This window comes from Hyperolius riggenbachi, chromosome 2 (genome assembly GCF_040937935.1).
Source record: "Hyperolius riggenbachi isolate aHypRig1 chromosome 2, aHypRig1.pri, whole genome shotgun sequence".
In the NCBI taxonomy this organism is placed as follows: domain Eukaryota; kingdom Metazoa; phylum Chordata; class Amphibia; order Anura; family Hyperoliidae; genus Hyperolius; species Hyperolius riggenbachi.
In genome coordinates, this window is record NC_090647.1 from 215298171 (window position 1) to 215325579 (window position 27409).

Consider the following 27409-nt stretch of genomic DNA (forward strand, 5'->3'; position numbering starts at 1 on the left):
GAATGGAGGTGGCCGCTGTTCGCGGTCACGTCCATTCCCTTCAGGCATTGCGATTGGGTAGAGGACCGCTCGGTCCTCTTTCCGAATCACTTAACAAGGGATCCCGACAAACGGCAGCGGTAGTGGCGCGGACACGTGCGGAGAGGTGGCGGGAATGCGCGACGTATTAAAACGTCATGTTACCGTTAATAGGCTAAAGCATGATGTTTTAATACGTTACTTTGTCAGTAAATGGTTAAATAATGTGTGAACTTTTTTTTTTTTGTACACTTTATTAAACTGAAACAGTTTCCTGTTTTATGAATGAAGGTGGCCGCTGTTCGCGGTCACGTCCATTCCCTTCAGGCATTGCGATTGGGTAGAGGACCGCTCGGTCCTCTTCCCCAATCACTTAACAAGGGATCCCGACGGAAACGGCGGCGGTAGTGGCGCGGACACGTGTGGAGCGGCGGCGGGAATGCGCGACGTATTAAAACGTCATGTTACCGTTAATAGGCGTGACGTTTTAATACGTTACTTTGTCAGTAAATGGTTAAATAATGTGTGAAACAAATACTATTTACAAACCTGGGTTGCTATTAGGCAACCACAGTATTAGACAGGTGGAGAAATCCATCTCTGCACGGATTGGGTATCCTCTTCAAGATAGGTTGCTTCGCACACTAGAAAAAGGACCCCTGGATAATTGTCACAGGAAAAACCCCTGGGGGGGAGGGAGGAAACTGTACACAAAATGGAAGGAGGCACCCTGATGTAGTGTACAATGGGTAAATATGGGTAATGAAACAGTCTTACCTCAGACACGCCCAGTCAGTGCATGCAGCTGCATAAGACACTGTACTGTAGACCTGAGGAAGAGGTAGATCCTGCGAAACTTGTCTTTTCCTGTGTCCCAAAAATTATTATATTTAAAATTCCTACCTGAGTTAAAACTGTTTCTTTACCCACGTTTTCTCATTGCATACAACATTGGGATGCCTCCTACCATTTTGTGTTAGTGTATAGGAAGAGTTTAAAAGATAACGGTCATTAAATGACCCTCAAAATCAATCAAATCATCTAACAAAACCACAGTATGGTTTCTAACAACTCCGCAACAAAATTACTAAATTCTAATTTTCTGTTCATATGTGTTGTTGATGGCTGTAAACAATTCTACTCCTGAAGTATTGCTCTTCTCCACCTTTTTATGTTAGCATGTACTTTACTTTTTCTATTCATGGCTGCTGTCCCTGAAAAGCAACATATACTGCTCCAGGAGTACCTTTGACATAAAGAATATACGGTATCTCAAGCCTCCATGTACGTATTTCTTCCACTGGTCATTTTGACTGTAGCAGCTCAGCAGTGTGACTTATTGCAAAAAAATTATTCTTCCTATTTCCCCAAAGCATAGCATAGTAGCATATAGCTACGTAGTTATCTAGGCTGAAAAAGACACACTTTTAGCAAGTTCAACGTATTGAGCAAATCCTCCTGGTTTAAATGACTCCTGCACAAAAATGAATTTCCCACCCCATTCCTCCAAAAAACATGCATAACCTCCTAGGGGGAAATTACAAAATATTTCTCCCCACTCCAACACCAAGCATAAGCCCAAGTTTAAACAATTGTTTTCCCCGCCCCACTAGTACTAAATTGTATAACCAGTCCTTTAAACCAAGCATAACCTTGCAAGTACAAAGTACTATCCCTCCATGCTGTATTCCCCAGGAAACCTTGCCCCAAAGTGTACATTTTTGGATGTAGATATATATCACTTTATGGCTTCTTATATTTCCTACAAATGTGGCGATATCTCTACTTCTTTCTAGCTCAACTGGATCTTCATTCAGGGCTCTTTCACACTGGAGGCGGTTTTGGATTTTTTTAAGCGCCTGCGATTTTTCAAAATCGCCCTGAAAGCGCTTACACCATGCTATCGTATGCGCTAGTTCAGATTAGGGTGATCCGTCCGCTTTCCTCTCAGAGAAGCGCAGCCTGTACCATTTTCAGGGCGATTTTGCTACAATGGAAGGTATAGGAAAAACCCAAAAAAGCTCACAAAATCGTTTTGTGCAGCGACTGCGTTCGCGTTTTTAAGAATAAATACATTGTATTTATTGTTTTCCGGATCAAAGAGTTCACTTCCTGACTGAAGTCAGGAAGGGATAAATGGAATCGCTCTGCAAAAACGCCTACAAAAACACTTACCAAAAACGTCCAACAAATAGAAATCGCCAGGAAGGGAAATAAAATTGCTTCAAAAAACATTCAACGCAAACGCTAACGCATTGGGAACGCATTGGGAACGAGGCCTAAATGTATATTATGCAGAACACAGCAGGAGGGTTGGTAAGTTTCCTGACTACTGCAGGAGAGGGAAGTACCAAATGACAGAATACAGCCAGGAACCATCGTCGGGTGAATCTCAACTCTGGACTGCAGTACATCAGAAGAAGCCAGAAGCTCACTATTGATGAGCAGAACACCATCCTAGCATGCAAATTTCCACTGGCTCAGGAAGGTAAAACAAAATGCAGCCAGCAGCTGCCAATCAATGCTCTAACAGCTGGTTAATTAACCTACCGTTAAAGGCTTTGATTGGCTAAATTTGAATACCCTTCGGGCTCATCAATACTTGTCAGATTTGCTCTCTACTGAGAAATCCTTTTCTGGTGAACAGCTTTCATGTCTTGCAGAATAGAGGAATAATTCATGTCTTGCAGAATAGAGGAATAAACAGTAGAATATTATTTGCAGTTACTGGTGTGAAAAGCAGATCTCATCTCAGGTCACATGGGACCTACTATATACAACATTTTAGATTTAAAGCAATGTATTGTGCTGTAGGAAGCATTAACAATGGAAATGTGAAATATGACAACCTTACCTCGTCAAACTCCTCAGTGAGCTTCTGCGAAATATCTTTGTTTTTCGGATTCTGAAACAGTTCTGCTGTGACCACTCCTAAGGACATTAAATAAAAATACATATCACTTTGGGGGTAAAATCTCTCAGGATAGAAATATGAGACCTGTTGCAAAGCACGTGAACCAGAAGTAAAGATATGCATTTGAACTTATAAGCTTCTTTAGCTTCTTCCAGCCCCTCATAGTCCGACAGGTCCCTTGGAGTCATCTGGGTCCCTTGTGTTCCCCCGCTGTCAGCTCAGTTTCCTGCAACTGGTGCTACCAGTCGCACCAACTGTGTAAACGTGGTCCTGTCCACGTGCGTTCTTGTTGCCGGGAGCATCTGCACCTGCACGATTCTCAAAAGAATTAACCATGCGTGTACAGAACGTTCCTGGTGTCAGGAGCATGTGTGACATGGACTGCCCATGTGCAGTGGAGCTCCAGACTTCAAGAATTTCAGAGCTGACAAGGGACCTGCCAGACTAAGGACCTAGAAAAAGCCCCAGGTAGGTTAAAATCCCCAAATTTTCACACAGTTCAGATGTGCTTTAATGATGCAAGCTCTAGGGCAGTCATGCTTACATACTGTAGGTGGTTAGTCTGGTTGAAAAAAAGACATCTGTCAATCAAGCCCAACCAGAAGGGAAAAAAAACACACAAATAAGTAAAAAATAGGTACATTTCTGTCCTGCACCTAACATATCCCAGTTTATTCAGAGGAAGACAAAAGACTATTGCAAGGCTTGAACCAATTAAAGCGGATCCGAGATGAAACACTAACTATAACAAGTAACTTGTGTACATATCTTATCTAAAGTTTAGATAGTTTACACAGCATATCTAGCTGCAAAAGTTTAAAAAGTGTATGATTATTTATTCCTGTGATACAATGGGGGCAGCCATGTTCTTTTTGTCATATTGTCACAGGCTAAGAGCTGGAGATGGTATCAGCTTTCTTGTGTGTAAATTCAGTCCCCTCTCCTCCTCCCTCCTCCCCTCTGCCTTTGAAATCAATGGCTAGTAACCTCCTTCCTCCTGCCCAGACTGAGCTCCCATGAGCCCTTGCTATTGTCTGAAAGTGCCTTGGCACTCTGAGGGCGAGGCTTGTTTAGTTTATAGGGAATTAAAGTATTAAAACAAAAACAAAAAAGTATTTGGCTTGAGGAACGCCCTATAAACTATAGGAAAGGGACACAATTATGCAATGAGTAAAAGTTCATCTCGTATCCACTTTAACCTTTGACCACTAAAAGACAGCTCCACGCCAAGTGGCGTGGATGCGGCGGCAGCCTCAGTACCGCCTAACGCCGTTCAGTGTGCAGTCCTGGGGGCGGAGTTTGCAGGGGATCGCGCGCTCTGCTCCGTCATCAGTCTCCCAGTGGTGATCGCCGTCTATTTAGTTAGTACAGCGCTGCGATCTATGACAGCGCTGTACTGGGGTGAGCCGTGTGACTTGGCTGTCTCCCTGGGGGACACAGAAGCGATCCGCTGTGATAGGCTGACGGAGGGAGGGAAAAATAGAAATAAAATAACTAAAATAAGGCTATATATATATATATAAATAAACACTGGGGGAGCGATCAGAACCCACCAACAGAAAGCTCTGTTGGTGGGGAGAATAGGGGGGGAATCACTTGTGTGCTGACATGTACAGCCCTGCAGAGAGGCCTTAAAGCTGCAGTGGCCTATTTAGGGAAAAATGGCCTGGTCTTTTGGGAGGTTTAACACTGTGGTCCTCAAGTGGTTAAAATAGGCTACCTAATCCCGGGGGCTGAGCGGATCAGGTAGTCACAAAACCCACCACTCCCCGCCGCTCCTGTGGGCCGCATTGGCCCACTTTCATTACCTATAGGTAACGACGCTGCAAGGAGAGACTGTGTGTCTCTTGCAGCACGCAGGGAGGCGGGGGAGCGGCAGGGGGCGTTGTCAGGGAGAGAAAGCTGCCCAATAGCAGCTCTGGAAACCCTGCAGGAAGGCCCCTGGCAGGTGTTTTGAACAGGGAATCCCTCTCCCTTTTTTTTACCTCCGAGATAGCGACAAATATAGCTATAGTGTGGCGGTGGGGGGACACAGAGGCATGTCATGAAGCAGAGAACATGCCTCTGCCCCCCATCTGCCCACCTCGGGTTCTCTTCAAAGCAAACCTGTAACTTTAAGGGAGAAAAAAAATCAGATACTTATCTTGGTACAGGGAAGCCTCTGGATCCTCCAGAGGCTTCTAATGTCCTCATCCAAACCACCCCCACTGCCCAGGACCCTCTGAACGTCTGCTTACATGCTCCCATCCATGAACGAGCGCAGGCGCACTGACAGCTTGTGCAGCAGCACAGAGTCAGTCACGCATGGTGTAAAAAAACATGCACAAGCATCTCTGTGCTACTGTGCCGGCCATCAAAGTGCCTGTACAGTGTGACCACACAATGACAGGAGTGCGGCTGGAGACCCTGTGCAAGAACAGCAAGCTCAAAGGGAATGCCGAAAGCCTCTGGATTATTCAGAGGCTTCCTTCTTCCACGGTAAGTATCTCATCTACCAAGCTTTCATATTTATACATGTTTAAGCAGGCCACACCTTACGTGTCTTTCTTCCAAGCTAAATAAACCCAGTTTGTCCAACCTTTCTTGGTAAGCGAAACCTTCCATCCCCCTAATTAATTTAGTTGCCCATATTTGTTGTAGTATGTCGATGTCCTTCATATAGTGTGCTTATCCTTCTTTCATTACTTTGTGAACCACTGACCAAGCCAAACATGCAGTGTTTCAAAGTGTCAGACAGTGTCTCACCCCATCATTGGATGAATAGGGTACAAGGTCAGGGGCTTATGGCACACAAGAAACCTTTGCCTTGATTAAGTTAGGTTCTCAAATGTTGGAGGACACTAGAGAATAGTAGAGAAAATACAACACCATTACCAAAAAAAGTTGTGATCAGATGATAGGTAAATCCTTATGGCACTGGCTATAATTGATACACCAAGTGTGGTGGAACCCCACTAGACCTACCATGCAATGGTTCCGCTTACCCTAGATATCCTGGGACTGTTCCAAATATGTACACAAGTTAAACAAGCATCAGACCAGTAGGATAAAAAAAATTGTTCCTTTATGGCAGAGATATTATTTTTTATCTCTAACAGCATAAATGTAAGGATTACAAACTTCAACTTAGCTTTAGTAAGTATAGCAGAGTATTGTGATGTTGCATCTCAGTACGGCTACAGTCACGCTTAGTTGTAAATCCATCGATGGGGACGAGGGTGCTTATTCAGCGCTAGTACAGAACACTAGCAAGCATCCCACCAAAGGAGCGGAGTGGCTTAAAGGCGGTGAATTTACCGCCTGTCAGCTGCCCGTCTGAAAGAGGCCTTAGTGTGGTCAGAAATCAAGTTTATGTGAACTTTAAATCTGGAACTGGACAAGACGGGGACAATAGAGTGACTGACTCCCATCCCTAGTGCAAAAAAACAAAATATGGATGAGGTGGGCAGTATGGTGTGACTGAAGGGGAAGACCATCCTCAATATGAGAAATGAAGTCAGAGGCAGCCTGATTTTTGGGATAGCAGAAATACTGGCAGCTGTTCATGCAAGCTGTGCTAACTTCTCCACTATATTCCACAAACACATAAAAGTCAAGAAACACAGGACATGTTTATCTGCTATCTCCATGCCCCACCCTTCTCACTACGTCCATCCCCAACCTTTACCATGTTGTAATTCTGGATATTGTAGTCACCTTCCATTGTTCTACCTAGTTTCAGTGTCACATGATCACATCAGATTGCCTTACTGACTAGCTGAATTCCTGAGAAGCTGATCTACTCCTGAGCTTCAGTTCTAAGCACTTTTTGGTCACAAGAAAGACACAATACACCATTTTTCATCTTTATACCGTTACACTATTTATTTTCACTTATCAACCTGGTTGCTGTTCGAATGTGCCCTGTTTAATTCTGGATTTAGTTGGACTTTAAACCAAACACTTTTTCAATGCAGTAAAACGTTTCACACAATGATGAAAGAAAAACTCGAATTACCTTCGCATCCTGAACACTGAATATAGAAGTTAATGAGGTCGAGTAAAGCTGCATCCTTGTCTTCTTTGTAGGCTAGAATCCAGTCATCTACAACAGACTGAAGAGGAAGACCATGTTCATATGACCATGTCTGCTTCCGTAGCAAGCAGCAATTGGCTTCAGGACTGCGGATAGCCGCGGATTAAAATCTAAGCCACAGATGTGGCGTAGATTCTCACTTCCACGGTCCCGAGCCATTTAAGGACCAGTAAATCTAAAGTCAAAGTTTATATAAATTTCAAGGAATACCACTAACAGTAATAAACATAAAGATTTCAGAGCATATCCAAACAACCCCGAGGTGAAAATAAGCCGATGAGATAAACAACTTTATCTATCCTCCTACTCCTAAATGTTACTTTTTTTATATATCCCATGGTTTTATTTTATGTTTAATCTGCTCAATGGCAATCTCTCAAGAGTCCCAGAGCTAAAATCTATGAACTATTGACCTTGTTGCTCTATCCCCTGCTTTCACTAGTTGTTCTCTGTCAGGAAAAGTTTTATGGCTTTAATTCCTTATCAGTGAGGGTTACGCTATAATCTGACAAGGGTCCAACAAGAGAGAAACTGTCACTTGCATGCCTGTAGGTTAACTCTTTTAATAAAGTTTCAGCACTCTGAAACTACCAAAAAGTAAGTGAAAAAAAAGTAGTGTCAAAACGATGCTGAGTATTTTCTTGCTTGGTGGTTGCTGAAAAGGCATTTAATTGATTAGGTATGAAAATATTACCCAGAAGAAAACTTACAAGAAAAGGGAATTGACTAAGGGTCATTCTATCCAACCACTTTACATGGCAAAACACCATGGGGCCCCAACCATTTGTACTGGGGATATCATGAGTGATGAAGCAAATCTGGACTAAATTCATTAAAATGATCTGCATTTTTGGTTAGAATCTGCCCTTTTCATCTGGATTATATCAAAATATAGTCAGGGTGGCTGTAAGCTTAGTGAATTACTACTTGTGTGATTGAAGCTCCATGCTGCATCCACAGAAAGAGTTTTTATTTATAAGAATATTGAAAAGAGGTTACAAGAGGTAAAATTGGTTGGCATGTGATTCAACCAAATAAGACCTACTCATATTAAATATTTGCAGAATTAAGGTCATAAAGAAGTACCTCCTTCACAGACAAGGTTAAAAATGCTATGTCAATATTAGCAAGTGTAAAAGCACAAAACTGTCCATTACAATAAAGCTTAGTTCACACTACAAATTTCAATTACAATCGCTAAGCCCGTAGTGATTGCGTTTTTGCGATTCGTTTTTCAAAGTGATTTTTGAAGGAATGAGCGTTTTTGCACATTCCTTCAAGCTGAATCGATCTGGAAAATGCTTGTGATTTTTAATCAAATCACAACAGTGCTGTTCAACACCCTCATAGGGCCACACTGTATTAGCACTTTGCTGATTGCTGACGATCAGCAAGTTCACTGTAACCGCCCCCAGTGTGAAGCAGCCCTTAGACTTACTTGTATTGCTCTTTTTCCAATGTTAATAACTTCAAACAGCGTAACCTCTTCAGGTATTTCTCCTTCAGATATGTGACTGCCCCGTCTGGAAGAATTTCTTCTGGAGTGGTTTTCAGACTGTTTTCGACTCTTCTTTGCCTTTTGCAGACACAAGCAATTGTTATATTTTTAATTTTAATTTTTTTTAAAATCATGAAATTAAAACTAGTTACAGGCAATCAGGAGATCCAACAAGACATTGTAGAATGAATGGATAGATTGTTAATTCTGCACAAATGTGGAAACACAATTCAACCGTACAGTTGGATTGTAAGATGCGTGGCCTGATAAAACCAGTTTACAATGAGTAAGGCAGCATACACACATGCAATTTTGTTTGGTCAATCACTGAACAATTTTCCCACCTCCATGTAGTACGAGGGCCAACAGATTTTGAATTCTATGAAAAGATGGTGCAGGTAAACTTTCATACTACATGGAGGTGGTAACATTTGCCAATGATTGCCCAATGAAGATTGGATGTGTGTACCAGGTTTTAGGCAATTGATACAGAGACCCAAAAGGCTGGATCAGATGCAGTACAGTCTAGTAGGCCTAGTGCACACCGGAGCGTTTCCGCTGCGGTTTGCGATCTGCTTGCGGGTGCGGATCCGCTAGGGTAATGTATTTCAATGGGCTGGTGCACACCAGAGCGGGAGGCGTTTTGCAGAAACGCATACTCCCGGGCTGCTGCAGATTTTGGATTGCAGATGCGTTTCTCCCTTAATGTTAATTATAGGAAAACCGCAAACCGCTCTGAAAAACGACACTTCAGAGCGGTTTGCCAGGCGTTTTTGTTACAGAAGCTGTTCAGTAACCGCTTTACTGTAACAATACATGAAATCTACTATACCAAAACTGCTACACATAACCGCAAAACGCTAGCTGAAACGCTGCAGAAAAATAAGAAAAAGCGTTTCAAAATCTGCTAGCATTTTGCGGATCTGCTAGCGGTTTTTGGTGTGCACTAGGCCTAAGTGTCATAATAACACATAGGGGCCTGATTCACAAAGCGGTGCTAACAGTTAGCACACTGGTGAAAAGCCCTTTATCACGCCTAAACTCAGTTTAGGCATGATAAGTTTAGGTGTGATAAGTTTAGGCGTGATAAGTTTAGGTGTGATAAGTTTTTAGGCGTGATAAGTTTAAGCACCAACTGGGTTAGCATCGCAGTGCACAGCTGATCAAAAGTTTTGCACTAGCAAAGTCTGGTGCACTTTGCATAGAGTTTAATGGCGCTGCTTTGCATGCGGGACTTTGCGCACGATATAAACTTATCTAAACTTAGCATGCCTAAACTTATCACACCTAAACTTATCATGCCTAAACTTATCATGCCTAAACTTATCATGCCTAAACTGAGTTTAGGCATGATAAAAATGGTTATCACGCCTAAAGTCTTTAACTGGGTTATCACCGCTTTGTGAATCGAGCCCATAGAGTCAAATCTGGGCTGTACTAACAAACAACACATACTGTACACCTTTACCAATACCTTCACCTACATTGCGCAGCTGGGAGGGCACTGCGCATGACGTAGTCCTGACGTCATTCCCAGTGCGCTCCCTCCCTCCCGCGGGCGTGTGATGTAGGACACGTGCAGCGGTGCCAGCGCACTAATGCCCGACCTGGAAGAGGCTTTCGGGGGGGGCATTTAGGTAGCAAAGGAGGGGAACAGCGAAGAACGGGGGCGGTGGGGGCGGTGGGCATTGGGACAGCGTCCCATATATGCCTGCTCCCCCGTTTTTCTGTGTTTAGCTCTAGTATCCTTTTAAAGGTATTACCTGTTGGTTTCATGTCGACATATCTGCATACCTAAAGCCGCGTAACCACAGGATAAAAACTAATCAAACACACAAACAAGGGATCCCTCCAATATCGACAGGAAAAAAATGAAGCGTACGTGTTTAGAAGAACAATTCTCATGCATTTTGAATGGCAGGCATGACAAATCCCATCGGTAGATAATCATTCAGTCAGCAGTGTGTACAGAGCTATTAACAATATTTAAACAATGTGTCCATGAAGTCTACATTGCTTGTCAACTCACCAGTCAGCACATCACATCGTTCATATCACGTCGCATAGATATCATAAAAGATAGGCCATGGAACGATTGTTTCGTTGGGGGATTCACTTGATCTATCTTTCAGTGGGTACGTAGCTTAAAGGGATACTGTAGGGGGGTCGGGGGAAAATGAGTTGAACTTACCCGGGGCTTCTAATGGTCCCCCGCAGACGTCCTGTTCCCGCGCAGCCACTCACCGATGCTCCGGGCCCCGCCTCCGGCTCACTTCTGGAATTTCAGACTTTAAAAGTTGGAAGACCACTGCACCTGCGCAGTCGTGCCCTCCCTCCCGCTGACGTCACCAGAAGTGCATTGCACAGGTCCAGTATGGTCTGTGCCTGCGCAGTGCGCTCCTCGTGACGTCAGCAGGAGCGAGGACACAGCCATGCAGGCACAGTGGTTTTCCGACTTTAAAGTCAGAAATTCCAGAAGTGAACCCGGAGGCGGGGCCGGAGCATCGGTGAGTGGCTGTGCGGGCACAGGATGTCTGCGGGGGACCATTAGAAGCCCCGGGTAAGTTCAGCTCATTTTCCCCCAACCCCCCTACAGTATCCCTTTAAAACTGTACCATACCTCACTTGCAAAGGTTGGTTTATAAACACTCTCTTAGGCCCTGTTCACATTAGCAAACGCGGACGGCCGTGCGTTCGGAAAGCAACACATACGAACGCACGCCATCCGCGTTTGTATGCGTTGCGTGGCTGATCCCATTCACTGTAGTGAATGGGTGAGCCGCGCATTTCTGGCAAAAATGCATGCAGCATGTGTTCCCGGACCGCACCGGTCCGGAACGCATGCAGTGTGAACATCAGACAGTGCAGTCTTTGCACTGTCTGATGTTGTGCGTGTCGGCCTCCTGCACGAGTTCCCAAAACGTGGATGGAAACGCGTGCAGTGTGAACGGGGCCTAAGGGTAGCAAGCCAAATCATTCAAGTAGCGTGACCACTAACCTTGTCGGTTAACCAGTAGTTAAAGTGAACCAGAGGCGACATGTGTCATGATGAGATAAGCATGTGTATGTACAGTGCAAAACATATTAATAACCAGGCTGTTTTACTTGTTTTATTTTGCTGCCTGAAAGAGTTAATTTTCAGATATGGAAGTGGCACCTTCTGTCTTGTCGATACCTTTTGCGGAATATAGTAAGTCTCACTGATAGTCAAATTACAGCCATGAAAGTTTTCCTGGCAGAACTTCTGAGAGCAGGAGAGATAGACAAAGGTCAACAGTTTGTATATTTTCATTTAGGGACACTTAAAAGGCTGCCACTGAGCAGAGACAACAAAACATTCAATCTTCTTTGTAAATGTTTAAATATTAAAAAAAAAAAAAAAAAAAAACATGGGATAGCTGAAAAAAAATTTTTTTGATGAGTAGTCAGATAAATACAATTGTTTATCTCATCAGTTTATTTTCACTTTGGGTTCACTTTCAGGTACAATTTCACAGCCAGTTAGAACAAGTACTCTTTTGTGATAAAAATGACTAGTAACTTTAGTCCCTTCAACCTCTTAGCTGAAGAATGCCAAGTAGTGGTTAGTTCTAAAACTATCATTTCTATAATCTAACCTTTCTTTTTTTTAAAGTACTGTATATACTTGCATATAAGCCTAATTTGTCAGCACAAAAAAATGTGCTGAAAAGTTACCCCCTCAGCTTATTTGCGAGTCATTGGAGCAAAACAGATGGTGGAGCAGGTTTTGTTACCTGCAGGTTTTGTTACTGGCTCCCTGCTGTGTCTGTGCCCCCCGTCCCCTGCAACATGGTGTGCAGAATGTGCTGCTCAGGACTACCTGTGTCCCCTGGCTTGTGGAGCAGAGCATGCAAGCAACGTGTCAGTGGTGCAATGATCAGGGATTCTTCCTGTGTGGCAATCACCTTATATCATATCTATGACGCCATCTAGTGGGGCCTTGAGACACAGCTGTATAATCCTTAGGGCACATCTGGCTATGAGGAGGTTGGCTGAGTTGTACTAGGGGCACATCTGGCTACTTTGGAGGGGGCTTATACGTGAATCAATCACTTTTTACTGGTTTCTGAGGGAAAAGTGGGTACCTCGGCTTATACGCGAGTATATATGGTATCCGACAACTAAATCAGAAAGTGAATAAACTCCCGAGGGGCTAGGAAAGAAGGGCCTGAAACCAGCAGGCAACATGAACAAGAGCATCCTCTGCATCATTCTTTTTTTCTCATACCTGATTGAGAGTGGGACTGCAAGCACACACTCAACTGCAGTGATGAAAGGGAAGCTTTTCATGCTTTAATTCCAGTGTAAGAACATGTTTGTGCTAGGCACACAACACAGCTATTTGCTGAACACATGCATTGTACAATCCGCAAGGTCATGGTCTTTCCCATAGAAAGACAATATACTAGGTCCCTACTGCATTGCATTCTTCATCAAAAATGCAAACCCACTAGATACTTCATTCTGGCACATTTGCACTTCAACAATAACAATAATCAATGGACCTGTTTTTCAAATGCGTGAAAACACAGACCTCAACTGCATGCGTATCCTCCACTGACCGCGGGGGAGTGCAAACACAGAGAGAAAACGTGCAGGGTTGCATTCAAAATCAGCGCAAGCGCACTTAAATGCATTGTGTTTTTACAATCATATCAGCTAGTTGAAACAAATCCTAAATATATGTTCCCAGGACAGGTAAACATGCAGAACATTAAGATAGCAAAGCCTAAAAACTGTTTTTTTCAGCAAATCATTAAAGAGGCACTGTCGTGACAAATAGCAGAATGTAGTAAATCATTTAGGATATCCATGTATATTAATTATCCTGGTTTCAACATCAGAAAAACTTCCTCCATATTGGTATGAAAACCCCTCCCTCCCAGCAATACTTAGCCTGGGCTGTTTATCTTTGCAGAATTCTCTTCCCCCAGAGCATTCTGGGAGACCAAGTAGTATTCGTACTCGCTTTGGAACACTGAGTATTCAAACAGTCCACATCGATGCACCTGAGGGCAAGCCTGAGGGCAAACACTGACTAAATAATATACAAATGAATGCTGTATTGTAAAAAAAATAAGCAATTTTATTTATTATGTTATGTGCACTACAGTTCCTCTTTAAGGAAAGAGAGCCTAAATATCTTTTCACAGGAAATGTAATCTTGCAAAACATTTAGGAAATAAAGTCTAAATGTCTTTCCTCTGGAAAAGTAAACTCGCAGAACATCAAAGAATCCATTAGATTGCTCAAGTAACCACAAGAAAGTAGAGAGATAAAGGGTTGTACCTGCAAAGTTCTCTGTTTGGCCCGGATATGCATTGTCAGTACCTTGTAAATAAAGAGCAACAAGGAACACAACAATGCTGTGGAAGCAAGACAGATGTAGACAAGACAAAAGGTTGAGATGAAAATGTAAGTCTTGATAAAGGCACATATTTCAGAAATATTAAACATATTTTAAAGGTGAAATCAATATAAGACATAAGCAAGGTTCACAAAGTACTTCATCCACAATTCAGTAGCTTTACAAGTGCCAAGCAACTAGCTAAAGATCATCATACACTACTCCATCTGGCAAACGATCAATACCTACCACTCATTCCTAAATCCGATCTCAGCAGAGCTCTAATCTGATATTGTTCATGCTGCTGCCACTGCTAGTTTTATGTTGCTAGATGTACAAAATGACTGAGAACCAAATGAAAATGATCAAATTGAACATCTAACTTGAGAAGTTTAAAACAGTATGAGGACTAAGTCAGAGAATATATGTCACTGCTTGAATCTATGAGGACATTTCGGCAGAACTACCAGGGTTGCAAGGAATGATGGGGTCAATAAAGTGCAACTGGCACCTCACTGTGGACTATTGTGGTTTGGAAAAGTTTCATCAACACACACAGAACAGTTGTCTTAAGCCATTAATTTATCAGCTCTGCAGTCATCATTTAACAACTGATCCATAGAAGGAACTCGAATAGTAGTAACTGTCTCAGCAATTGCTTCTATCATCGCAATGAAGATAAGCAACAGGAGTTATATGTAGACAGCACAGGTAAAGACTCACTCTCACTACGGAATAATAAGAATAAGCTCATAACCTAATATGCCTACCATAGTTATAGTTTAATAGCTTAACCACGGTCTAAGTACAATGAGCCTACTAGTATATTTTTGAGGTACACAAGGAAACCACAATCTCTAGGTAATCCAATGTACAAAGGGATTACATGCAGTATAAACTTCATGCAGATAGATCGTGTCCTTGCAGGAATCAAACTTGGAACTCAAGCACTACAAGGCAAGATTGCTTTAAAATCATTAAAGTTGAATCCCTGAAGGTTCTAAATGGAGAACTGTAAAATTCTATCTCCTGATTGAATGCTACCTTGAAAGTAATTTTTATGTCTCTCTGTCAGAATATGACAGTGAATGAGACAGGCATGACTTGCAGTTCAAAGTTACAAACAGCAGTTTCTGCAAAGTACCAGTTTCTATAAAACACATGGTGGCAGCTACTAGTGTGTGCATAAAAGGGTTAGCTTGTTTAGCTGACCGTGCTCAGTGACATTTCCCCTTAACTGGCTTGCATTTAAACCATTTAAATTGTTGTAGTGCACTGGCCAAGAGCGTTATTTATCCCACCCCAACCCCTGCTATGTAGCGCTGTGTGTATGCTATTAGCCCTCCCCCACTCACATAGTAGCAGAACGTGTCACTAGCTGTGAGGCTAGCAATGCTTCTGTGCTGCCTTGGCCCTGCAATGTCGTCCAAGGGATCGAGTCCTGATTACTGCCAGGGGACATGCCTATGAGTGTATGAGGCTTTACGGGACAGTTTTCACATCTGGTGACATTGGTGGGACAGATGTGACAACTGACCTCTCAGCCCTTTTCTGCTCAGATACTTTCCAACACGTGAAGACTCTTGAATTTTATTGTTCAATTATTCAATGAATTTTAGTCTCCCAAAAGTCTTATGCTGGGCATACATAGCTCGATTTTGCCGCTCGATTTTCCTGCTCAATTGATTCCCTGCTCGATTCCACAGGTTGATTCTCTTATCTTCCACTTGTTTTTCTTATCTTTGTCCATTTACTTCACTGCAGAATCGAGCAGCGAATTGATCAGGCAGGAGATTAGATTAGACAAGTTGGAAATGATCTATCGAGCTATCTTAATGGCTCAGAATCGAGCCGTGTGTTCCCAGCATAAAACTGGTTTGTGAATAGGCCTCAATTAAGAATTCCCTGCGATATACAGTAAGCCCCTTCTAAGCTATCTGAAGGTGTCAATTTCCATTAGGTTTGGGGATAGAGAAGGCTAGGACTTGGTAAGTAGTGTGAATTCCTGTAGTAAGCTGCCTCTAAAGGGGAACGCCGGCATTATAGTTGTGAGCTTTTAATTACTATCATCATACCTCCCCTCCAAAGCCAAACATATAACATCACAATCACCTACCGAGGTACTTGATGGTTCCAAAAATCCATTTTCCTTGGTGGTGCTAGGAAGAGAATTTATGTGCGTATTCTCTCTGTAATGAAATATTAACATTAAATCTCAGTAACATAATAGTTTCTATAAATACTATCAAGAAGAAATGTTCTGCCTTTGCTTTTATCATCATAAAGTCATTAGATAATGTTCACAAATACAAAGCATGAGTTTGAACTGTACCCACAACTTATTTATATAGTAATTAGAATGGTTAGAACCACACTATCCATTATTGTTGCAACTATGAGATGGATAGGAAGTGAATGCAATGTCTATATCAAACACTAACAGCATGTTGGACTCTTGCTTTGATTGTATGATAATTGATGTTGTACTGTACCATGAAATTGCTGTGATTTGTTGTACGACCTGTATTTATACTCAATAAACAGTGTTTTGTTGATTAAAAACCCTCCCAAAAAATAGTCAGACAGCCTCCGCTCAGCACAATTCTTGCCTTGACCGTGCTGTGGATGATCAACATTTATAATGCGTTTCGGTGCATTCAGGGCCGGCGCTACCATAGAGGCAAAGGGGGCAATAGCCCCAGGGTCCCAGAGCTTATAGGGGCCCCCAGTGGCTACAAAAGGGAAAAAAATTTCAAATCGACCTTATAGTTTTTGAGAAAATCGATTTTAAAGTTTCAAAGGAAAAAAAATACACATTTAAAAAAACCTGCCGAATTTAATGGTTAATAGCAAATCCACCTTAAATGCTAGAGACCCTAAATTTGCAGGATATGTTAAGGAGATCATTGGGAATAAGATGAAAAAACAATTTTTCAAAAAGACCTTATAGTTTTTGAGAAAATCGATTTTTAAGTTTCGAAGGAAAAAAGTATACTTTTAAATGCGGTAAATGTCACTTTTAGAAGCAAACCTAATGGTAGTGTAATTTTACATGCATCAAAAGAAAGACAATAAATTTCCTGACGGGGTTTCCTGGGGGTCCATACGCAGCAGCAGCCCTTTGGCCAGGGATCGCTATACAGCCGCAATATGGCTGCATAAAAATCCCTGGCATTTTTTCCTATTTTCCCATTTTTTTTTTTAGGTTCAGAGTGTGGGAATTTTTTTTAAATTGTTATTTTTAACCCCTTGTCCCCCATGCAGGCTGGGGTAGCCAGAATGTGGAGCTCCGACCGATTGGGGCTTCACACCCTGACTATACCAGCTGCAAAAAAGGTCCCTTAATGCCGATTTTTGTTCCGGGGTATGTGTTGGGGGAGCCACCCAGGTTTATTTTGCCCTGGGGCCCCATTGTTGCTTAAACCGGCCCTGTGTGTATTCCCCCCATTTACAGATTTCTGCATGTTGTCTATTGCTGGTATTTCTCAACAGAGACCCTATTCACAAAACAACAGAAAGAGCAGAATCATTGGGGCTCAAGGTAAAAAGTACAAATGAACTAACAGGGAATAACAATAATAATAATAATAATATAGAGGCCGACAGTTGTTTCCTTTTAAACAATGCAGATTGCCTGGCTGTCCTGCTAAAGGTGGCCACACATCTGTTGATTTTGCAGGCCAATCAAAAATCGGTGCTGCAACAAGCATGCACAATCCACGATTTTCAACAATTTGGTCTGAAATTGGTTGATTGTATCAATTGGACATGCTGGGAAATCTATCTCAGGCTGACGTGGTCAATCGTGTGCACAATGGTAACGGCATGCAATATCACGATGGAACCCCCAGCCGCTGCCCCCCCCAATGTTAAATGTACCCCCAGTGCCCATGCATGTAAATACTTTACCTGTCTGCTCTTCCCGAGTGTCAGCCATACTTCTGCATTCACCTTTCACTTGACTTCTATAGTCACATTGGACATGAAGGTACGGTAGTACGGTAATGACTCGGCAGGCACTTGGGTGCAGCAGACAGGTAAAGCACGGACACCAGAGGGAAATTTGACATTTGGGGGGACAGTGGCTAGGGGTGGCGAGGCAGCGTCTCAAGGCCAATTCCTGAGAGATTGTATGTTGTATGTCAATTGGGAATCAGCCTGCGGTGTATGGGCAGTCATCAGATCTCTCCGATCAGAGAGAGTTCTGTCTCTTGGTTGACTACCCTTAAGTCTCTGTTTCTAATTCTCTTAGCCATAGACCCTGAATAAACATGTAGATCAGACTGGATTAGCTACATGCTGGTTTCAGATGTGCAATTTAGACACTACTGCAGCCAAAGGGATCAGCAGGATGTGAGGCAACTGGTGTTGCTTAAAAGGAAATAAATATGGCAGTCTCCATATCCCTCTCAGTCCAGGTGTACTATAAACAATATCTGCAGTAAACAGTTGCAGTGATTAAAACTAAACTCAATGGATTGTTTTGTTTTTGTTTTTTTGTGAACAAAGGTTGAGCTTCCCTTTAAAGGTAATAAATCTACCTACTTGGGGCTTCCTCTAGCCCCTGGCAGCCACTGCACCTTGCTGCTCTGAGACTGTTTGACGGCAAAACGTCAATTTCACGGCAGCGCTGTACTGGGGACAGCCGTGCGGCTGTCCCCCTGGGGCACAAGAGAGCGATCAGCTCTCATAGGCTGAAGCCTATGACAGCCAATCGCCGTGATTGGCTGACGGGGGTGGGGCAGAGGGAGAAAAAAAAATGTTTATTTATTTTAAAAAATTACAATAAATATTTGTAAAAATAAATAAATCAACAACTGGGGGGCGATCAGACCCCACCAACAGAAAGCTCTGTTGGTGGGGAGAAGGGGGGGGGGGGAAATCACTAGTGTGCTGTGTTGTGCGGCCCTGCAGCTTGGCCTTAAAGCTGCAGTGGCCTATTTTTTAAAAAATAGCCTGGTCTTTAGGGGGATTTAGCACTGTGGTCCTCAAGTGGTTAACTCCTCGGACATTCCCTTTAAAGAGACACTGAAGCGAAAAAAAAAATGATGATATTATGATTTGTATGTGTAGCACAGCTAAGAAATAAAACATTAAGATCAGATACATCAGTGTAATTGTTTCCAGTACAGGAAGAGTTGAGAAACTCCAGTTGTTATCTCTATGCAAACAAGCCATTAAGCTCTCCGACTAAGTTAGTCGTGGAGCTGTTATCTGACTTTTATTATCTCAACTGTTCCTGGACTATTTACTTTTCCTCTGCAAGAGGAGCGGTCATTACTTCACAGACTGCTCTGAAAGAATCATTTTGAATGCTGAGTGTTGTGTAATCTGCACATATTATAGTATGTTAGAAAAAACACTATATACCTGAAAATAAAAGTATGAGAATATTTTCTTTGCTGCTAATCTTCTAGTAATTATTCATAGTGCACAACCAAATCATTATATCATATTTTTTTTTCGCTTCAGTGTCTCTTTAAGTGAGGTGTACTAGGTGTGGATGGAAAGATAAATAATCCGAACCCAAACATTTGCATAGCGCTTTTCTCCAGATGGACTCAAAGCACTCAAGAGCTGCAGGCACTAAGTGAACGCTCAAGAGGCCAGCCTGCAGTGCCAGGGAGTCTTATTATCTACTGAATAGGTACTGGTCCTAGCCAGGAATCAAACCCTGGTCTCCCATGTCAAAAGTGGTGCTTTCAACCAGTACACTATCCAGATTTAAGTTGTAAGGATTGAAGGGTTGGATGATTTTTCACCTCTGGGAAGGAGTGCACATTATAACTCAGAAAAAAATCCTGCTTTCTATCGTATAGCCATCACACACAGATCCCTGTTTTCATCACACTCACACTGTGCTCTATAATTACATGCTCTCTGGAATCTCATGGACAAATCCCTCTTACTTCTGTCACTCTTGTTCTACTTCTTTGTGTATTTTCTGTAAGTCCTGGATAATCGTCTTCTACCAACAGAAAAACAAACACAAACTTACTTTTGACAAAGGTCTTCAGCTACACTTGTTACAGTTATCATATCTTCTGTGGGGTGCCATGAGTGTAGGGAAAAATTCAGTTTCGTTCTTCATATGCACTTTCCTGAAGAAGTGAAGATTTATACATTCATTTAACAATAGTAACAGTCAGATATACATGTGTTTTATTTCAAAATATTGATTATCATTTTATAGATTCAAGAGCAGTGATAACTGGCAACTGAAATTAAAATAGAAACCCAACCAACTTTTCTATTAGTGTAAAATAGCCTTGGATCTAGTTTAAACCCAAAATTAAAGAAAGCAAATTCAATTAATTCAATTAACAATAAAGTTGGTAAGTAAAAATAACAGCACACAGAATCCAACTGTCAGCCAGGAGGTGGAGATAAATACTAACATGCATGTGGGAAGGGGGGGGGGGGGGGGGGGACAAGCAAATAGGTGAAATGAGTCATCTACAGTATTTATAAAACAAGGTCTACCTGCAAAATTGTGTCCATCTCAGTGCCCAGGAGATGGGAGTAACTAACTCACACATTTAGGAAGGAGAGGGGGGAGGTAGGACCTGGAAGGGACTTATGGTAGAATGTTGGAGCCCCGAGCGTAGGTCGGGCTTACCGCCAGTTAAGTATGGCTGCCACCTGAGGAAAAAAGCTATTCCTGTGTCTAGAGGCTTTAGTTGCGATTGACCGGAATCTTACTCCTGAAGGCATGAGATGGAAAATGGAGTGAACTGAGTGAGAGGGGTAAGAGGCAATTTTGGTCGCTCTCTTTCTGCACCTGCTAGCGTAAAGATCCTGCAGGGAAGGTACCGGTAAGCTACAGCCAATTATCCTTTCCGCTGTTCGGATGATGCGCTGCAGCCTACATAGGTAAAAAGTAATTTATGGCTCATTTTACACTGGAAGAAACATGCTTCTTATTTGTATGTGTTTACATTTATTTTAAATTTTAAGATTTTCGTGACAGTAGTTCTTTAAGCTGAATACTCACCACCTGATGGGTCCAGTGACGTCCTCTTGACCACAAGCATTCAGTGATTCCTCTTCCTGCTCACAAAGTCAAAACACAGACGCGATCTGGAAATCAAGCGATAGCGGTGCTTTGCACGGAGTCGTCGGGGATCTTAAAGATCCGATCTGCCGTAACAGTCATTATTGGCGCACATTGCTAAACATCGTTTGTGTAAATGCGCGCCTGCACCCACGTTGCAAGATCGCGGAAATCACTGGTCATTGGAAGAATCGCCAGGAAAATCACGTGGTGAGTACAGGTCTTTAGGTGTTTACCAGAGCAGTTAAGGGCAGATGGGACTGTTTCCCATTTGATTGAATTAGAGCGTTCAAGGAGGGGTTTGTTATGGGTTTGTAAAACACTGCGGTAGATCTGGCTTTTTTGCCTTGATAGGTACCTATCTTTAAACGTTTTCTGCAAACACCTAGGAGGTTGGAGGAGGTCTCTGAGCTGCAACTTCAACACTTTACAACTGTTCATGTGACCTTAGCTTCATAAGCCTCAGTTGCAGCTCCACCTCCAATAATATAATAGTGTAAATTCACATTAGCACATGTGCTGGCGTCCATTTCCAAAATCTACCCTAAGGGCAGCGATTCCTAGGGCGATTACAAACGCTTTTGCTCTGTTTTTGAGAGCTCTACAGTGCTTCCAATTAGTGTTTCGTTATTTTTTTTTTTTTTTTTAAATAAACTGTATTATACTTACCAGGTGTCCCGATGTCTGGCTTCTGTCCATCGCCCCGCCACCTAAAGGAAGAAGTTATAGGTGCTTCTCTACGGCCAATCAGAAAAGCTCTTGTGACCTCTTCTGCTAGTGGGTTCGCACCATTTACATATATTGACAAAGATTTTTTGGGGAATTGCTGGTGATTGTTGGTGATCCATAAATGCTGCCAAAAATCGCCCTAGTGGGTCCCAGCCCTCAGGCTAATTTAAACTGACCTTTCCCAGCTTTTAAAAGCTGTGTTCTAAAAAACGAAAACACTCATGTCATGTGCAACCTCCATTTATATTTATGTGGCAGTATGTGCATGGGGTGACTTTGGTCTCATGTTTTCAGGCGTTCAGCAACAGTGAAAAAGAAAGAAAAGAATCACTACTATAGTAAATCAGCCAACACTTAGTGTCGTCCCAGCAGAATTCCAGCCAGGAGATATTCTCACTCAGTAACTGCTATTGAAGATATGATAAGCTATGGCTGTGCTCTGAGCTGTGGCGCCGGATCAAGCTTAACCACTTGTGGACCGTAGGCTTACACCTTCCTAGTGACCAGGCTATTTTTTACAATTCAGGCCACTGCAGCTTTAAGGACTCACTGCAGGGCCGTACAACTCAGCACACAAGTTCCTTCTCTGAACATCAGCCTATGACAGCCGATCGCTCCTGTGCCTCCCCAGGGGACAGCCGAGTGACATCTGTCCCCAGTACAGCGCTGCCTTAGATTGCAGTGCCGTACATTGTAAATAGACATCGCTTTTGCAATCTAACAGTCTCCAAGCGGCGGGAGACTGATGACAAGCGGAGATGTGTACGCAACGGCGCGCGCGCGATCTCCTGTAAAACCATGCCCCAGGACTTTACACCAATATGCTTAGAGCAATCTTGGGGCTGTCACCATGTTCACGCCAATCGGCATGGAGCCATCGGCAAGTAGTTAAGGTCTGGTTCACACGGACGCTTTTGTGATGTTAAACGTGGAGTTTCGGGCACGACTTTTTGGGGATTTACCGCTGTCCCATTCAAGTAAATGGGAGGGTGTAGAGCTGGCTTTTGCAGGCTTTTGTGAACGCCTGGCAGTTGATCCCAGTGATGCGTCTCGTCTCAAAAGCAACTTGTTGTTTCAGAATCGGTAAAGGACGTAAAACTAGTGTAGGGATCCTAAACGCTAGTCTTGAAGGCTTCCCAAAATCCTTCAAAAGCTAGCAGTTAATTGCCAGCGTTTGAACGCAGCATCTGCCAAAAGCTTGCCAGACGTCCGTGTGACCCAGCCCTAAGGTAGCCATACACCTAGCGGTGATGGGCAGATTCGACCAAGAGACAAATCTCTCTTAATCGAATCTGATTAGAGAGAGATCTGCCAGCTGCCCATATACTGCAGTCAGATTCCCGATCAATTTCATACTGAAATCGATCTGGAATCGTCCTTGTGACGCCGCATCTCACCGCCCCCCCCCCCCACACGCTGTCCTCCTAATAATAAGTGTCCCCCGGTATTCAGTGCATGTTATTCATTACCTGTCCATGACCTCCGCTTGTCCCCCGCTGCTTCTGGGATTCTCCATACACGTGCACTATGTGGTGGTTGACTAGTAACGTGGCAGCATGTGTGACGTCTTATGTCACACACATAGGTCCTAAGGAAACCACATGGGGCGCGCGTGTATGGATAGCGGAGTGAGCCCAGAGCAGCACAGAACAAGTGGAGGCTGCGGACAGGTAATGTATAACATGCACCAGGAGGGGGGGGGGGGGTGTTGGCATTTAAATTAGGAAAGGACAGCGTTGGGGTTTTCATCACGTTCGTTGATCGTCCTGAAATGGTACGCAGTTACCGCCCAGCATGCGATTGAATAAGTTGGCCCTACATTGTCGGTCAGGCATGCACTTGGCGGTACCGATTTTCATTCCGATTCGATTATAATAATTGAATTGGATGGTCAATCAACCGCCAAGTCGCCTGATGTATGGCTACCTTAACAAAAGGAAAGTGGAAGATATTAAACATTGCTTTGTTGATCCCATTACATTTCAACTAGTTTAAAAATAAAGAAAAAATGTTATTGTTTGGTGCAAGCTTTCCCATGGACTCTGGTACACAAACCTATACTGTTCTTAGACCAAGCCAAAGCACATCTCCTGTTTAGAGGCGAGTCCATACTACGGTACTACCTGTATTAGTGCCATGCTGGTGAACCTACACAGATACAAAGTTTACATTGTCAAAAACTTAGCTTAAACGTTGGTTTTCCTGCAGCTACTGTGCACACAATGAAACACTGCACACTGCTTACAGTTTTCCCTATCTCTGTTGGCAATAAACACTCATAAAAGCCTTTACTGCCAGCATCCCAAACCACCTTTCCTGTACACGAGTAATGCTGGCAACAGGAAACATGGCGACTTAAAGGTCTCGTTGCTGCATGCAAGGGTTAAGCTGTGGCTCCTCCCCTGCCATCAGAAGTTGCTATAATGGATTCCCCTACCAGGGGAGAGGAGAGAAAAGGGGAAAAGTAGTGAAGAGAGAGGGGGGGGGAGAAGCTGAATGAGGGGGAAGAAGATGTTTGCCTCATTAGGATTGCACTTTTATTTAGCTTTCCTGTATGACAAGAAGACACAGACACCAAGCACTAGGGGAAAGGGGGGGGGGGAGGTGAATGAGGGTGAGAGGAGGAGTGGTGAGAGACTGAGAATAGCCTGAGATGGAGCAGAGCTTATCTGTATTGCAGTCCCACATCACACAGCTACTTGCCTATAATATGACTCCTGTCCCTACTATTCTCTCACACAAGGCTGCAAGCAGCCATTCTGGAGTCTAGGAACAGTTGCAAACTTTTCATTCATCCCCTGTAATACCTTACATAGCTGTGCACATGCAATCTTTACAAGCATGGAGAGCAGACAGATTTATTTCTATGGAATCCTGCAGAAGGCAAGCCTCTGCTCTGCATAATGCTGTGCACATTCACCAACTTGCCTGCCTTCTAATTGCACTTTTATTTACCCCATGCTAGAGGTTCACGAAAAAACCTGAATACACCAGGCACTGCACTGGCCTGTAAATCTCCCCCCTTCCATCCCCAGCCAATCGGTGCCTACAGGGGATGCTGTCTTCTGCCCCCAGCACAGTATACTGTCTGTGTTTACAAACAAACGTAAAGACTATTGTTTACCTGTCCGAAGGAAGTGACAGCTCGGCCAGCAGCAGACACGCCTCCCGCACTGCTGCTGCTCGCAATGCCTGATTGTTAGGGGCTGTGATTAGTCTATAGCCCGCCCCTCATTCTTCCTGCCTCCCCTGGCCTGGTCCAGCTACAGGACGCGACAGCAGCCAATCCAGCCAAGGCTTCCTAACAAGAACATGCAGCTGCAGCCCTGGCTGTCTGGAATGTGTGTGTGGGCCGGGCATCAATCCGGGCGGCCACTGTATATAGCTTTATGTACACACAGGCACAGGAAAGCACTGCTCAGATTTCTTTTCCTGCAATATTGCGTATAGTCTTCCTGTTTCTAAGGTAGCTTGGAAGCTGTCGCTTTTTTGTTTCTTAACAGTTATTTAATTAAAGTGTACCTGAGATAGGTTAAAACATATATATATATATATATATATATATATATATATATATATATATATATATATATATATATATAGGGCTTTCTCTGGCTCCAGGCTGTGAGTCGGAGGAGTACTGTGTGGGAGCGTTCAGCCTGGAGGGGGCTGGAGGAAGTCCAAAGTATGTATATTTTGTTTTTTTAACACAATCTCAGGTTCCCTTCAGGGCTGGTTCACACTGGGCGCTTTTTCAGCACTTTGCTGATCGCCGGCAATCTGCTAAGCGCTGCTACTAATGTATCCCTATGGCTACATTCACACTGTGGCATATGCGATTTCAATCAATCGCAAATGCGCTGCATGCAGCTTCTTAAGGGCGATTGCACTGTGATTCTCGTTCTATTGACGGGAATCACAAGCGCAAATCATGCTGAATCACGAGATATTGCCTGCAAACAGCGGTGCACCAAGCGCCGAGTGTGAACTAGCCCTTAAACCAAGCCTCAAGTGAGTGAACTCACTTCAGATTAGATTCATACCTGTGTAGCGAGAGAGGCTCTGAGTACCATATAGCTTTCCCAGTTCTTGGTCTATCCCGTCCTAGCACCATCCTCCCGTGCCCGGCTGTGTCTTAGGCTCTCCTCAGGTACATCCATACTGCACATGCATAAGCCTGGCTCATGCGCTCAGTACTGATGCACTTGTTTTTGTAAGTACTTGGGGACAGGAGTACTTCCAAGGGCTGTCTGAGGAGTGCCAAAAGGGTTATTCAACCTAAGGGCTTGTTCACACTAGGGGCCTGATTCACAAAGCGGTGCTAACAGTTAGCACCCTGGTGAAAAGCCCTTTATCACGCCTAAACTCAGTTTAGGCATGATAAGTTTAGGTGTGCTAAGTTTAGGTGTGATAAGTTTAGGCATGATAAGTTTAGGTGTGATAAGTTTAGGCATGATAAGTTTAAGCACCAACTGCGTTAGCACCGCAGTGCACAGCTGATCAAAAGTTTTGCGCTAGCAAAGTCTGGTGCACTTCGCATAGAGTTTAATGGCGCTGCTTTGCGTGCGGGACTTTGCACGCTATCTACACTTATCTAAACTTAGCATGCCTAAACTTATCACACCTAAACTTATCACACCTAAACTTATCACGCCTAAACTGGCTTTTCACCAGTGTGGTGCAAAGGTTATCATGCCTAAAGTCTTTTAGGCGTGATAACTGAGTTATCACCGCTTTGTGAATCAGGCCCTAGGGCTGCTCAAATCCAGATCCGGGAGATACCCGGATAGTTGCTATCCGGATATCTCCCAGTTACCTGTGCGGGGTGGGCAGGGGGGTCAATCTTACCTGTCTGACGTCTTCTTTGGTCTGTCCCTCGGCGCCTCCCACGATGCGCTCCAGGCACGTCACGTGATTACAAACACTTCCTCCTTCAACCCAGAAGAAGGAAGTGTTTGTAATCACGTGACCGCCGCTTGGACCGCATCGCGGGAGGCGCCGAGGGACGGACCGAAGAAGACGTCAGACAGGTAAGATTGATGGCCCACCCCACACAGGTAACTGGGAGATATCTGGATAGAACTATCCGAATGTCTCCCGGATCCGGATTTGAGCAGCCCTGGTTCACACTATGAGCGTTTGCGGATTTTTTTATGCACTGACGATTTTAGAAATCGCTTTAAAAGCGCTTGTGCAAAGATTCCCTATGAGAGTGTTCACATACTGTATGAGCGGTTCGATTCCGTTCAGTTTGCCTACTGAAAAATCTTTTCTCTTCCTGGTATACTTTCTGAAGATAATCACAGGCGGCAACATCATTAGTATTGGCAGAGGATCACTGTAGAATGTCCTTACTGTGAATTCTATGCACTGAGGGAGAACTGCTTGCTTGGAAGTTGGAAACAGACGTATTTCCTACAATGGGCTCTATTCACAAAACCATGTGCGATAACTCTTTTTTAGGTGAATAATTACCTCCAGTGATAATTACTGATTTTTTGGGTATTCACTAGAAATAAAGGGCTCTATTCACAATGCCTTACCGCATGCGTTAAAATAGTATGTGCAAATTATCACCCAAAAGATCACCATTGTGTAATTCTCAAAGATTTATCTCCTTAATTTTCCGCATGCGGTAAAAGTGCGGTAACAAGTGACTACATTTCCTCCACTTTTAAATTCTTAATTGAATAAATGTGCGGATAAGTGGTAATAAATGAGGATTTTTATTACCTATAGAGGGTAGGTGATAA

The 27409-nt window shown here is 43.4% G+C and overlaps 1 protein-coding gene across 3 annotated transcripts in view; it reads right to left on the bottom strand.

Annotated features, from left to right (window-relative positions):
• LOC137546098 (cohesin subunit SA-2-like) overlaps nt 1–24872 on the bottom strand; it is a 99516-nt gene extending 74644 nt beyond the window's left edge. For all 3 annotated transcript variants that reach the window (XM_068268109.1, XM_068268108.1, XM_068268107.1), the window contains exons 1-6: nt 24781–24872; nt 19872–19974; nt 15990–16062; nt 8446–8583; nt 6930–7026; nt 2873–2949 (exon numbers count right to left, since the gene is read on the bottom strand). In XM_068268109.1, the coding sequence (XP_068124210.1) occupies nt 2873–2949; nt 6930–7026; nt 8446–8583; nt 15990–16062; nt 19872–19912 (426 nt within the window). In that variant the 5' untranslated portion in view covers nt 19913–19974; nt 24781–24872. The remainder of the gene's footprint in view (nt 1–2872; nt 2950–6929; nt 7027–8445; nt 8584–15989; nt 16063–19871; nt 19975–24780) is intronic.
• Between the last annotated feature and the right edge of the window lie 2537 nt (nt 24873–27409).